This window comes from Sceloporus occidentalis, unplaced genomic scaffold (genome assembly GCF_023333645.1).
Source record: "Sceloporus occidentalis isolate IW3139 unplaced genomic scaffold, rSceOcc1.0.p SCAF_41, whole genome shotgun sequence".
NCBI lineage: Eukaryota > Metazoa > Chordata > Lepidosauria > Squamata > Phrynosomatidae > Sceloporus > Sceloporus occidentalis.
In genome coordinates, this window is record NW_028317021.1 from 5,974,999 (window position 1) to 5,987,401 (window position 12,403).

Consider the following 12,403-nt stretch of genomic DNA (forward strand, 5'->3'; position numbering starts at 1 on the left):
ATTTATCTTCTTTTTAAAAGCGAACCATTTCACAGTGCTTTAAGTTTTCTCCAGGCAGCTTGGCATGAGCAACTTGATAGCAGTTTTAGATTTAAAAAGCAAAGAGAAAGCAAAACAAAACAGTGAGAACAAGGAGTTAATATTGAGAGGGTACACCAAACAAGGCAGTAATAACAAAGATGATAATATTATCTGCTGAAGCTGACAAAAAGAGGACAAGTTACAACTTGTTCATCTAATTTCAACTTAGTCCCATGGAACTATAAAAGAAAGGATGAATAAGAGAGGATAAACTCTCAAATTAATCCTCTAACTGAGCTATTGACTACTGAGAGCACATTTCACTTTTTACAAATTAAACCATATGGCTTGTTCCTAATATATTATACAAATAGCAATTAAACAGGTAGCAAAAGAAGAAGCTTGAGAAGGCACTGAAACAATAAAGAAAAGGAGGCATCATATTGAGGCATCAAGCCTTGAAGACAGAGCGAAGCTTGGCATGGTTGCAAACTGCAGGTGAGAACCAGGAGGTATTTTCACTTTGCCAGCAGAAAGTATGTGGTCCAGCCAGCCAGCAGCAGGGCTCCTAGTAGCACCGTGTAACTGAAGAGCACAAATGCCAGGAGTTCCCTCAGCACCTTCAAGAAGTGGAGAGTGAATGATTCCTCCATGCTTCTCTCTTTGGGAAAGACTGGGAAAGACTGCACTGGCATCGCCTGGTCTGTAGAAGAGACAGAGCGAAAGAGAAAGAGGCAGAGTTATCACAGAAGTGACAACTGCTTCTGCTCTAAAGCAGCAGCTTAAATCAACCCGGAAATTGGTTTTTCAGTAGTGCAGTCCCATACACATCTCCCTCAAAGTTTTGGTGAGTTCATATAGGTTGTTTCTCCCAAGCAAGATTAGTATACAGAATCACAGGCTTTACTTGTTCAAAGTTAATGGTCTGCATTCAGGCTAGTGCTGGTTTCAAAGGCCAGGGTTGAAATTACTTTTGCAAAAATCTGGATATTAGCGTAAAGAAATAAGGCAAACTGTAAAATGCACACATGGCAATTCCCCATGGATGCAAAGGTTTAGCCTAGCATGAGGCATGAGGGAAGGAGACCTCTCCAATTGATTGTGTGTCATGGGAGCACAAAAACCCTAGATTTATAGCTAATAGTGCATTAATAGCAACTAAATGCACTAACCAAAGCAGTCGATTCCTCCAAAGGGAGGCTACTTTAATATTTAATGTTATAATTGCATCTAATGGACAGACTGGCAGAAAAGTTTTGCTTATGATTTGGGGGGTTAAGTACAAATTGTCTCTCTGGCAATTTTTTTTTAACATCTGCCAAAAATAACCAGGGTCAAAGTGGGGAAATCTTTAAAATCCATGATTTGTCAAATTGATACACTTCTGAAGTGAAGCTGCAATAGTTCTTTAAAGTTTGAGAAAGTACCTGCTTGGTGGTCCTGTTAAATTCAGAAGATGTTTGCCTTTATGCCACTTCTTTCTCATGGCATTAAATAAAGAGAAGTTTTGTTATAAAAGAAAAAACAGATACTGAACAGGTTGACGGTCATAAATAACCTCAGGTTTGTCTTGACAACAACAGAAAATAAAGCCAGGATCAGCCTCCAGTTAATCTTGGAAGATTATTCCCCCAAACAATATGAAAGCTGTTGGGAGTGAATTGTATTTGCAGAATAACAAGCACTTGCAATAATTGCTCCAAGACACAATTGGATCATGTTTTTAAAAAGTATTTCATATTTAAACCTTTGAATTATTTCCAACAGTACCATGTTGTATTGACCTTCCCCCAGATAAAATATACAGAGTATATATTTTCTGTATAAAAAGAAAAGAATAGATTCAGTAGAGCACAGGCTTACAATATTTTTAGTATTAGATATAAGTATAGAAATGAGACGCAGCTGTTAAGAAGAAGAAGTTGCATACCCTGGGTGAACGATGGCACTGAAAGTTCCTCTTTGCCTCCTTGGTTTCTGGTGTGCGGCTCGCTTGCTCTTGAGTGTCTGGTTTGTTGAAAAGATCGCCGTGTATCTGGACCTTCTTATACTCTGTTAATCTGAAGAGGCAGGCATATAATGACGCTGTATTTACAAGGCTACTCAAGTACTAATGGGCTAGGTGTGGTCAGGGACTGATCCTAGGATACGATATATATAGCTCCTTTGTTCATCTTCATTGCATACCCACAGAATACTCCAAGTTGCCTTTTAATAAAAATACAGCACATGCAGCCAGCAAAGTTTTCCTTTCTGATTACAGCCCCATTACTGGGGATTCATTCCCACTTACAAATAAATCGGTTTGCGATCCGAATCGATGGATTGATTCGACAGCAGAGTGTGGTTCACACTACATTTGCCCCGATCGCATTTCCCCCTCTAAAATAACCCACTTGTGGTTCACATTCACAAATGAATTGATTCAAAATGGAGCCGCTCCAGCCAGTCGAAGGGCAAATTTACATCGATTCCGATCCGCATCTGGTTCACGCTTGCGCTGAATCGATTTATCCAAAAAGACGCAGAAAAAAATCAGTGTCAAAAAGACGCATGGTCCCCTCTTGGGATTGCTTTAGCGATTCGGTTCAAGTGGGAACCAGGGTCATTTGAACCAGTTCAAACCAATTTGCAATCTGGTTTAAAAGGTAGTGGGAATTGGGGCTGTATTTGCATCAGATGAAGTGGGTTCTAGGCCACAAAACGCAATAAATGTAGTAGCTGTTTTTGCTGCCTTTCATAAATGATTTCCCCTGCTTTCATGTCAGTTCTGCAAGAGCTTGGGAAGTTACTTTTGCAAAAGTGTTTTGTTTATAATTCGATGTACTGCCATGGGGCAAGGAAAGTAAATAATTACTCCAAACATCACGTTTTTTAAAGGTGACTTGTTAGGATACTCATTGCAGCAATCCTGTTGGGATCTGCCTGAAGGAAGAGGCCCCTCCCTCCTCAACTGTCATCTCGGCCTCAGAGGGAGCCATCAGGCAGACCCAGCAACATCAGGGACTGCCTGAAGGAAGAGGCCCCTCCCTCCTCAACTGTCATCTCGGCCTCAGAGGGAGCCATCAGGCAGACCAGCAACATCTTGGACTGCCTGAAGGAAGAGGCCCCTCCCTCCTCAACTGTCATCTCGGCCTCAGAGGGAGCCATCAGGCAGACCAGCAACATCTTGGACTGCCTGAAGGAAGAGGCCCCTCCCTCCTCAACTGTCATCTCGGCCTCAGAGGGAGCCATCAGGCAGACCCAGCAACATCAGGGACTGCCTGAAGGAAGAGGCCCCTCCCTCCTCAACTGTCATCTCGGCCTCAGAGGGAGAGATCAGGCAGACCCAGCAACATCTTGGACTGTCTGAAGGAAGAGGCCCCTCCCTCTTCAACTGTCATCTCGGCCTCAGAGGGAGCCATCAGGCAGACCAGCAACATCTTGGACTGCCTGAAGGAAGAGGCCCCTCCCTCCTCAACTGTCATCTCGGCCTCAGAGGGAGCCATCAGGCAGACCAGCAACATCTTGGACTGCCTGAAGGAAGAGGCCCCTCCCTCCTCAACTGTCATCTTGGCCTCAGAGGGAGCCATCAGGCAGACCAGCAACATCTTGGACTGCCTGAAGGAAGAGGCCCCTCCCTCCTCAACTGTCATCTCGGCCTCAGAGGGAGCCATCAGGCAGACCAGCAACATCTTGGACTGTCTGAAGGAAGAGGCCCCTCCCTCCTCAACTGTCATCTCGGCCTCAGAGGGAGCCATCAGGCAGACCAGCAACATCTTGGACTGCCTGAAGGAAGAGGCCCCTCCCTCCTCAACTGTCATCTCGGCCTCAGAGGGAGAGATCAGGCAGACCCAGCAACATCGGGGACTGCCTGAAGGAAGAGGCCCCTCCCTCCTCAACTGTCATCTCGGCCTCAGAGGGAGCCATCAGGCAGACCCAGCAACATCGGGGTCTGCCTGAAGGAAGAGGCCCCTCCCTCCTCAACTGTCATCTCGGCCTCAGAGGGAGCCAGCAGGCAGACCAGCAACATCTTGGACTGCCTGAAGGATGAGACTTCTCCCTCCTTTAACTGTATTTTTATTGTATTAACGATTTTACTGTACACCGCTATGATCATCGCGGAATAGCGGTCTATAAATAAAACATATTATTATTATTATTATTATCTTAGGTATGTACAATTTCCCCTGTCCAAGTAGTTGGGGTTTTTATTTTTTGTCAGCTGCGGAACAGCTGCATTTAGTTCATTTTTTAACAAAATCTTGTAATTCACCTTGAGTCCCAGTTTTGGGGGGAAGTGAAGTATAAATAATAATAATAATAATAGTAGTAGTAGTTGTTGTTGTTATTTCTTACCCGCCTCTCTTCATGACTCGAGGCAGGTTTCAACTTAGTTCAAACACAACCATTACATAAAATACACATATTAAGCTACATAAAATACACATATTAGGAAATCTACACAATATTTATATTACAATGTGTAGAACAATAATTAAATATAAAATTCATATTTAAAATTCATGATTAAAAACTAAGGGAATAGCAGGTTGTGGAAGCAGAGTTGCCCGTGTGGTGCCATTGCGCATGAATTTGCAGCGCACATGTTTAGTTGTACCCTTGATGGCTTGGATCATTTGTGCAATGCACAAGGGATGCATCCAGTTAGGGACATACACACATGTATGTTTGCCTTTCTGGGTTCTGTAGAGTCTTGGAAAGCTCCAGCTGCCAACTTCTTTCGGTGAGTCTCAGAAGTGCTACAAGATCTCTCTACATATTGATTCTGCCGACTAACATGGCTATAGCTTTGAATTCATATCTGAATTGTTACATTACCTAATGTCATGTATACCCAGCTATGGAGCAGAAGTCTAAGAAAGGCAAAGATGTGTAGTAGGATGCCAGCAAGAGGGCCTGGAGTGCATTGTTGCCCAATGCGTTTTAGGACCAATGCACATCAGTTCCATTGTGCATCAGTCCTGTTGTGCATTGACATCCTCCTGTTCCAGGACGTGGCCTACATTTCAACCTTGTGTGCGGGAGGAATTTAAAAATGGCTCAGGTCCAGGCTATTTGGTACTTAGATGGCCAGAAACCTGTTTATTTTGACTGTCTGTTTTGCCCCATAATGTCAAGAAAAATGAAAGACACAGAGCCCAGGAGAACACAGAAGGCCCAAGAGAACAGTAGCGCATATAACAAAAAATAGACATGGTGCAAAGGACGTACTGTATATACTCATGTATATGTCTAGAAATTTTAGTCTAAAAATTGACCTGAAAATCCAGAGTTGACTTATCCAGGGGTCATTGCAAGTACTGTACTTAATGCCTTTTTATAAAAAGGAACCATCCCTGGTGAAAGGCAAGAGCGTAATCCGTCCTGGAAGCACCAAACTTCTTCTATTCTCTCAACCATCCAGCCTTCAGTATGGACACAGTTCTGCCTGCTGGAATTTTGTAAGTACTTTGGCATCATTTTTCTTTGCTTCACCCTCTATAGCCTTTGTTACTTGCTCCTTGACTTATCCATGAATCATATCAAAATCCATAAGTTTAGCCAAAAAATTATAGTCGAATATATGTGGCAAGTACGTCCCCGAACCCTCCAAAAATCTCAGAGTAGAATGTGAAAAATGCAGAAAACGCCACTGGAAGTATCAACGAGTTCACCAGCTTCAAAGGGTGAGGGATGATGGCAGTTACAGTCCAAGAACTTTGGGAGAGGGCAACTATAGGTCATAGCCCTGCTGAAAACACAGAACCATCTTCCTTCTGAACATCATCCAGAAAGGGCTTATTTATCTTTCTGAAGTGCAGAAAGTGGTTTTTCTGAGTAAGAAAATTGTGTTGGTGTACAATTGAGATGGAGAACATTTGTCCCTCTAGATATTGTTGGACTATATATCCCTGCCTGGAGCAGAAGAGAGTTGCAGTCCAACAACATAGTTTGTCTGAGAGGTACTTGTCCTTTGAAAAAGCTTGCTTTTGATGTTTTCTGTTGCCTGCCTCCTCCTGGCTATTTCAGCTGAAAGCATCTCTGCTGCAGTTTCCCCCCTCTAGGATGCATTATAGCTTCACAAATGGACTCTAAATTCAATCAGGTGCTCTTGCTATCAAATTATTAGCCTTGTGATTAGGAAGGCTTTCGCCAAAAACAGATCAAAATCAAGCTACACAGGAAGTCTGCTGGGGAAATAATTGCTTCCCCAGAGAATTGGTCAGGATCACTTTTTCCCGGAAACAGGCAAGCGCTCCTCAGTTTAGGAATCTCTTTTAACAAGCCTTAGGCACATTGGAGGCAAGGCAGTCAACGGGATGAGGGGCTTTAGTGCAAAAGTCAAGTTTAAGAGGACAGGATCATAGAATCATAGAGTTGGAAGAGACCACAAGGGCCATCCAGTCCAATCCCCTGCCATGCAGGAAATCTAATTTTCCATTACAATGGCATTTGTTCTGAGTCTCTTTGTTGGCAAATTGGAGCCCTACCATTTTGCTTTTCCTATTTGTACATAGGGTCTTTTAGAGTCATACACTTGTTCAAGTGGCTTACATAAGAAAATAATTTTGAAAATGTCATTACATAATCAGTAATATCTACAGTTCATGCCCTCTAAATTCAGTACAAACCATAAGTAAGAAACGGAGAGGTTGCCAACAGTAGAAGTTTCATCTTCCTTAGGGAGAAATCCCAACTCCAGTGAAGTCAAACGCCATAACACTCATATCGGGGCAAAAAGTTTTTAACTTGAGGGATTTTTTAAAAATATTAATACAAAATTCAACACTGCTGCCTAGACATCTTGCAACACTCTCTTTGGAATAGCTGAGAGGATAGGACCTAAATGGAATAGTTAAGGGCAAACAATACCCCAAGAGAGGTTTGTGAGAAAAGGCAATGGCAGCAACCTAAAGGTGAGCAACTTTCCAGAAGCGTAAGCCACCGTTAACACTTCTTTCTTTCCACTACAGAGTGTGTGAAATAAATGCATTTGTGTGCCTTAAATCAGATAAAATAGGGTTGCCTAACATCTTTAACAGCAATGTACATATATACTGGATCTATATAAGGTGAGCATTGATTTAGTCTTTATGTTCTAGACCGGGGTAGGCAACCTTTTTGAGCCGGGGGCCAGGTTGCTGTCCCTCAGACAACTGGGGGCCAAAGCCAAAAAATAAATAATTAAATAATTTTTCTAAATAAATAAATAAATAAACTGGGACAAATATAGGACAAAATTTTCACATGGAGGACACTTTTTTAAAAATGGAGGACATGCAAAAATGTGCTGATTTTTTAAAAAAATGTTAATATAAATGCATGTTTCGGAGGCTTCTATAGACTATTGCCTCCCTTGCCCGTCGCTTGCCCCCCTTGCCTGCCACTTGCCCCCCTTGCCCGCCTCCTCCTGATAGGCCAAAGGCCCCAGGCCCTCACGCAAGAGGACAGAGGTTCCGGTGGCAATTGGCGGCAGGACCAGGCTGGGGCTGGTCCCAAGGCCTTGCTGGGCCGCATCCGGCCCGCGGGCCGCAGGTTGCCTACCCGTTCTAGACCATATTTAGATGTCTGCCTAGACAAACACACACACACACATTTACTGGACAAGGAATGAAAATGCATCTTTATTATAATCATTTCTTTCCTTGCATCCGTATATGCAGAAAAACTCCAGCACCCTCAAAGCATATCCATTTTGAGCTGTGGATCGGCTTCAGAGTACACTTCACCTCAGTCAGCACTTCTTAACATTGTGGCTGCTGCAAATTCTGGAAAGCTTTCAAGGAAACAACATACAGTGAAATAAGAATACTCCCTTATTCTGCCACAGAAAATGACCACAAAGAATCTATTGTTGTATGGATTAGGAAGTGCAGAGAAGGAGATGGACATGGGGTGCTGGATAGTATGCAATATAGAGATGACAGAAACAGTGGCACTGAAGCCACTTAATACTAGTGTGAACCTCAGCTTCAGTGGAATTTGTAGCTTTAGAGTGATAGTTGAAGGGAGAACAGGGCTATGTAGAAGCCTAACAAGAGTGTCTCAGAAGAATGTTTAAGAAACATAAATGACAGCAAAATGGGACAGAGTTAAATACCAGGAATGTATCCACCCCAAAGGGGTGTTTTAGAATCTACAATAAATAAAAATAAGAGTCTGGGAATAAAGCTTGTTTTTGCAGTATAAGGCCCAGCCAAACACAAACCACATAGCTCAAGTGTCCTCCTGTTTTCAGAAACCAGTGCTATGAATTATCTTCCTTTGTGACATGTCATTTCCTAATATCCTCCTCTCTTTTAGAGGCACCAATTCCTTGTGAAGTTCTGAACAAAAAGCAGGAAGCTGCACAAAGAAAGACATCTTTTTTCATGCACTGAATCCAGCAAGAATGCCAGAAGTCATTCTCTAGCATCAGGACATTTCTTCTCCCTCCTTACGAAGATAATGGCACCCAACAAATGGCAGTCTTCCTTCACAGTTGGGCAGAGTCTCATTCTAAAAAGGTGGGGGTTCTAGCTTCTCCATCAAAGATTTGATCCAGCTTGTTCCGTTGATTAGTTTAGTTGTTGCAATGACATATTCTGTGCCCCCATCTTCCATTTGAGACAGAAACCGGAGGGCTGCAATTTCCGCATAAGTCACTCCACCTAAGAAGAAGACTAGAGTGACTCTGTTTTCTCCATGCTGGCCTGCATTGTTTACAGAGAAAGAGAGAGGACTGAAAATTGGCTTCAAAATTATCTTCGGTGTAGTACCACTCAAATCCGCCCAATACAAAAGCCTCTCCTGACAAAATTAAGTTGAATTAGCCACTTGACAAGGAGAAATACTCTCATGATACATTTGGGAAAATGGGCAAGCTCACATAAACAGAACAGATACAAGCACATGCATTTATCAGAGCGATTAACTAATAAAACTTTATATTAGCAAAATGTTTCTGTTTCTGCCACCTTCAGCTGCTCAAATTAAAAGTGCGCTGCATCCAAAGTGGCTGTTTTAAGTGGATGGAGTTATGTATCATCTTCCAGGCTGAGACCGTGTGGTATTAGGTCTTAAGTTGGTGGATCCAGAAGTTCTCTCTTACCTCCAAAATGCTTGAAAGAGATGGCAGCCCTAGCTGGCATCCTGTTGGTTAACCTCAACTATAGCAGACCTATTCAACCCATTGATGGATGGGGAGTTAACACATCCAAAATCCAATTGATTCAAAGTGTCTCCTCTAGTCAGGACTTACAGTAAGATTTAGGCCACAGGGCGTCACTTGGGATTTAATTCTGACTAAGACAGTGGTCCCCAAACTGTGCTCTTTAAGAGTTTCTGGACGTCACCTCCCAGAATCCCAAGCTACTGGGCAACATGGCTCAGGCTTCTGGGAGCTAAAGTACAAAATCTCTTAAAGGGCAGAGTTTGGGGACCACTGGACTAAGGAGATTACCGCACTACACTCTTAAAGTACTGCTGTTCACTTTAACTGCTCTGACTGCACTCTGGCATGTGCCGTTGAAGGAGGAGAAGAAACTCTGCTAAAACATGGCCACATAGCTCGAAAAACCCACAAAAAATGGAGGAGTGTTTAGACTCTTCAGCCAGAGAGCTCTTGGGCCTCATTGAACTACAAGCCTCACAATACAACAGGAGGCAGCCAGAGCAGTAAAAATGGAATAATAGCACTATAAGAGGGTCATGCAATAATCTACAAAGTTGCATTGATCTACGGCTCTGGAAATGGTCTAGGGTGCATGCAACACTGCGTTTGTAGGAAATGAGGATGTGCGGGGAAAGCTGTCTCTACCAGGAAAAGGAAGCTCTTGTATCTATCAGCTTTTAAGTATTTAAGCAAAACCAGAACAGTATTATAATACAAATGGTATGAGCAAGAATACTCACGCTTTTTCTGAAGCCCTGTTGGTAACTGTTGCCTCTCTTCAAAATGTGGGCCTGGAAGCATCTTTAAAACTTCTTCAATGCTTCGCCATCCTGGCCGGGCAAGCAGTTGTGCCAGGCGCACACTCAGAGGAGCATAACCACTGTACACATAGGAAATATCGTTGGGATTCTGTAGAAAGGAAGGAAGAAGTAACAGAAGGGCAGCACAGTGACTGAGAATCACCTTGCAATACATTTCTTCACAACAGCAAAATTAACAGACAAAAGGCTAATCATACCTGTTCATTGACATCATCCATCCACAAGCGCAGAGTTTTCCTAATTGTTGGGTAGTTGTTTCTGCTCCCTAACTGGGCCTTCAAGAGTCCTGCTTTCTCTAGATTATTTAGGGTTAGTATGTGTTCATAGCCGTACGTCTGTAACAAGAACAATGACCTTTTAGCATCCCTGGGACTCTATTTTTAAATATGAGAGATAATATGTAAGGTTTGGCTCCCTTCTCAGCATGGTCCCCTGCTATGTTCAAAATAACATATTACCCAAGCTACTGGCCAAAGACTTAACTCCGTGAACCACTTGCTATGAGATTTCAAGAACTGGAGTTAGAAAGTAACAAGAGTGTGTCTCTTCTTTCCCCCACCCCACCCCACAAATTCCTTAACTCCCCCAGAGCGCATACAGTATTCAGCTTGAACAGCCTAAGATCCCCCACCCACACAAGGTCCTCCCAGTACTTCTTTGTAAATCTAACCTGGAGAATTTCTCTCTTATAATAATCCAGGACCTTCGGTTTCAATCCACTGTTGCACACTGACTGCAGGCAAACCAGCCTCAAAATCTTGATCAAGGGATGCTTTTGGGCAATACAGTCTTCAATATAATTGTTGACCTAAACAGGAAAAAAAAACCTGTAGCCATCAAACTGGTCCATATTCTCAGAGAGCCTGAACACAAAATTTAGCTCTCAGTCGCAGGAATGTATTCACAGATGCAGAACATGCTTCCCACCCCTAGAAATCTACAGCATTTTGTAAAAGCCAACCAGAACAAGAGAGTCCTCCAATTTTTAAAAAATCAAAAATATTGCCAACTGATCAGACAGATCCACTAATGACCTAGATACAAAAATCTTCTACAACTGATCAGATTCAAAGTGACCAAAGCCTAGTTCTGTTTAGCAAGAAGTACACCCAACCGCTATTCCAAGGAAGCCTAGCTAAAAGTGAAAAATCAACTGTTTAAAGAGGATTTTCACATACCTTGTCAGTGTCTATTCCTGACATAAACTCTTGCTCCACTGTTAAGTTATCAAAGAAGTCTTCTGATGCTTAAGTAAACACACACACAAGAAAAAACAGTAAATTGGGGTGGCCAGATTGCAGCCCTCCAAACCTCTCCAAAACCACCCTGAGTCCCTGCACTTCCAGTTCACTCACAAATGGTCCCAAGCCTCTCCTAGAGATCTCCAGGAGTGAGATTTCTCGTCAAGAAAAACCAATCCCCCTGAAAATCACTTGAAACTGCCAGTTACTTCTGGTTTTGTTTCAGTGGATCCTTGACTTATTTTTAGGTTGGGGGAGGGGAAACTGCCTATTTAGAGATGCGCAGAATTGGCCTCTTCACCACTTCCACTTTCCCGCCCCAATAAAAATTATACAGTTCATTTGGAAATCAATCAGTTATATCTGGTTTGTCCATTGATATGTGCCTGCAAGTCACTTTTTAGTTATGGCAATCCTATCCTAGGGTTTTCTTGGCACAATTTCTTCAGAAGGGGTTTGCTTTTGCATTCTTTGGAGGCTGAGAGAGTGTAACTTGCCTGAGGTCACCCAGTGAGTTTCCATGGCCAAGTGGGGAAGCAAACCCTGGTCTGTCAGAGTTCTAGTCCAACACTTGGGTCAGTTACACCATGCTAGCTCTCCAGTATGTCCACATGCACTGTATAGTCATGAAGAGTGTTGGAGTTTTTCCAGTGGAACTTGTTTCACATGCAATGTATTGAAGCTGATCCCTCATTTCGAGCAGGAGGCAAGTGGAAAAGGCTGGAATACTCACTCGTGATGTCTTTGATCAGCTCCGCAATAGAAGTATGGTTCGCTAAGGAGCTTCTTGCTGCTTGCATGTGAGGTAGCTGTGAAACAAACTGTTTGATCTCCCCAACCGTTTTTGCATGATGCCTTTCCTAGGAAAGAAAATAAGCCCAGCAGTCAGCAGTTCAAAGTTACTCTCTGCTGGCACAGAGGCAAACACACTGTGATCTGTATTTTATATTACGTTCACTCTCAGCTAAGAAAAAGTCTGCAATGTTTGTGGCAAAAAGAGAAATCCCATTCTACCACCCAATATCCCAGCTTCCTTTGCCATGAAACATCCCTGCAAAATCTACAAAAGCGCCAATTCTTCTTAATGCATTTTGTAGTGTATAAAAACTACCCAGTCGATGGTAAGATGTCAACCTGGAAATAGGAGCTGTTTCCTAGCTAAGCCTCTTACTGTCTGGTATCCT

At 42.9% G+C, this 12,403-nt stretch overlaps 2 protein-coding genes and 1 long non-coding RNA gene across 5 annotated transcripts in view; 1 reads left to right on the forward strand and 2 right to left on the reverse strand.

The window, feature by feature from the left end:
* Positions 1-2,019, reverse strand: LOC149290054 (uncharacterized). The gene is made up of 2 exons (XM_089489708.1): positions 1,952-2,019; positions 1-724 (listed from the first exon to the last, which is right to left on the reverse strand). The coding sequence occupies exon 2, from the start codon at positions 714-716 to the stop codon at positions 540-542; it is 177 nt and encodes a 58-aa protein (XP_089345834.1). The 5' UTR covers positions 717-724; positions 1,952-2,019; the 3' UTR covers positions 1-539.
* Positions 1,995-12,403, reverse strand: part of LOC149290055 (vacuolar protein sorting-associated protein 33A) — a 25,081-nt gene continuing 14,672 nt past the window's right edge. For 2 of the 3 annotated variants that reach the window (XM_089489704.1, XM_089489705.1), the window contains exons 8-13: positions 11,953-12,079; positions 11,157-11,224; positions 10,649-10,786; positions 10,176-10,313; positions 9,898-10,066; positions 8,503-8,696 (exon numbers count right to left, since the gene is read on the reverse strand). In XM_089489704.1, coding sequence (XP_089345830.1) covers positions 8,503-8,696; positions 9,898-10,066; positions 10,176-10,313; positions 10,649-10,786; positions 11,157-11,224; positions 11,953-12,079 — 834 coding nt within the window. Of the gene's footprint in view, positions 2,082-8,502; positions 8,697-9,897; positions 10,067-10,175; positions 10,314-10,648; positions 10,787-11,156; positions 11,225-11,952; positions 12,080-12,403 lie in introns of those variants that run through there. The other variant, XM_089489706.1, reaches the window with a different exon arrangement.
* On the forward strand, positions 5,006-8,942 carry LOC149290056 (uncharacterized). Its single transcript, XR_016277264.1, has 3 exons — positions 5,006-5,465; positions 6,978-7,076; positions 8,308-8,942. It is a non-coding gene; the product is annotated as an uncharacterized LOC149290056 (long non-coding RNA).

Coding starts and splice junctions, on each gene's coding strand:
- LOC149290054 (XM_089489708.1), bottom strand. CDS start 716: ATGCCAGTGCAGTCTTTCCCAGTCTTTCCCAAAGAGAGAAGCATGGAG.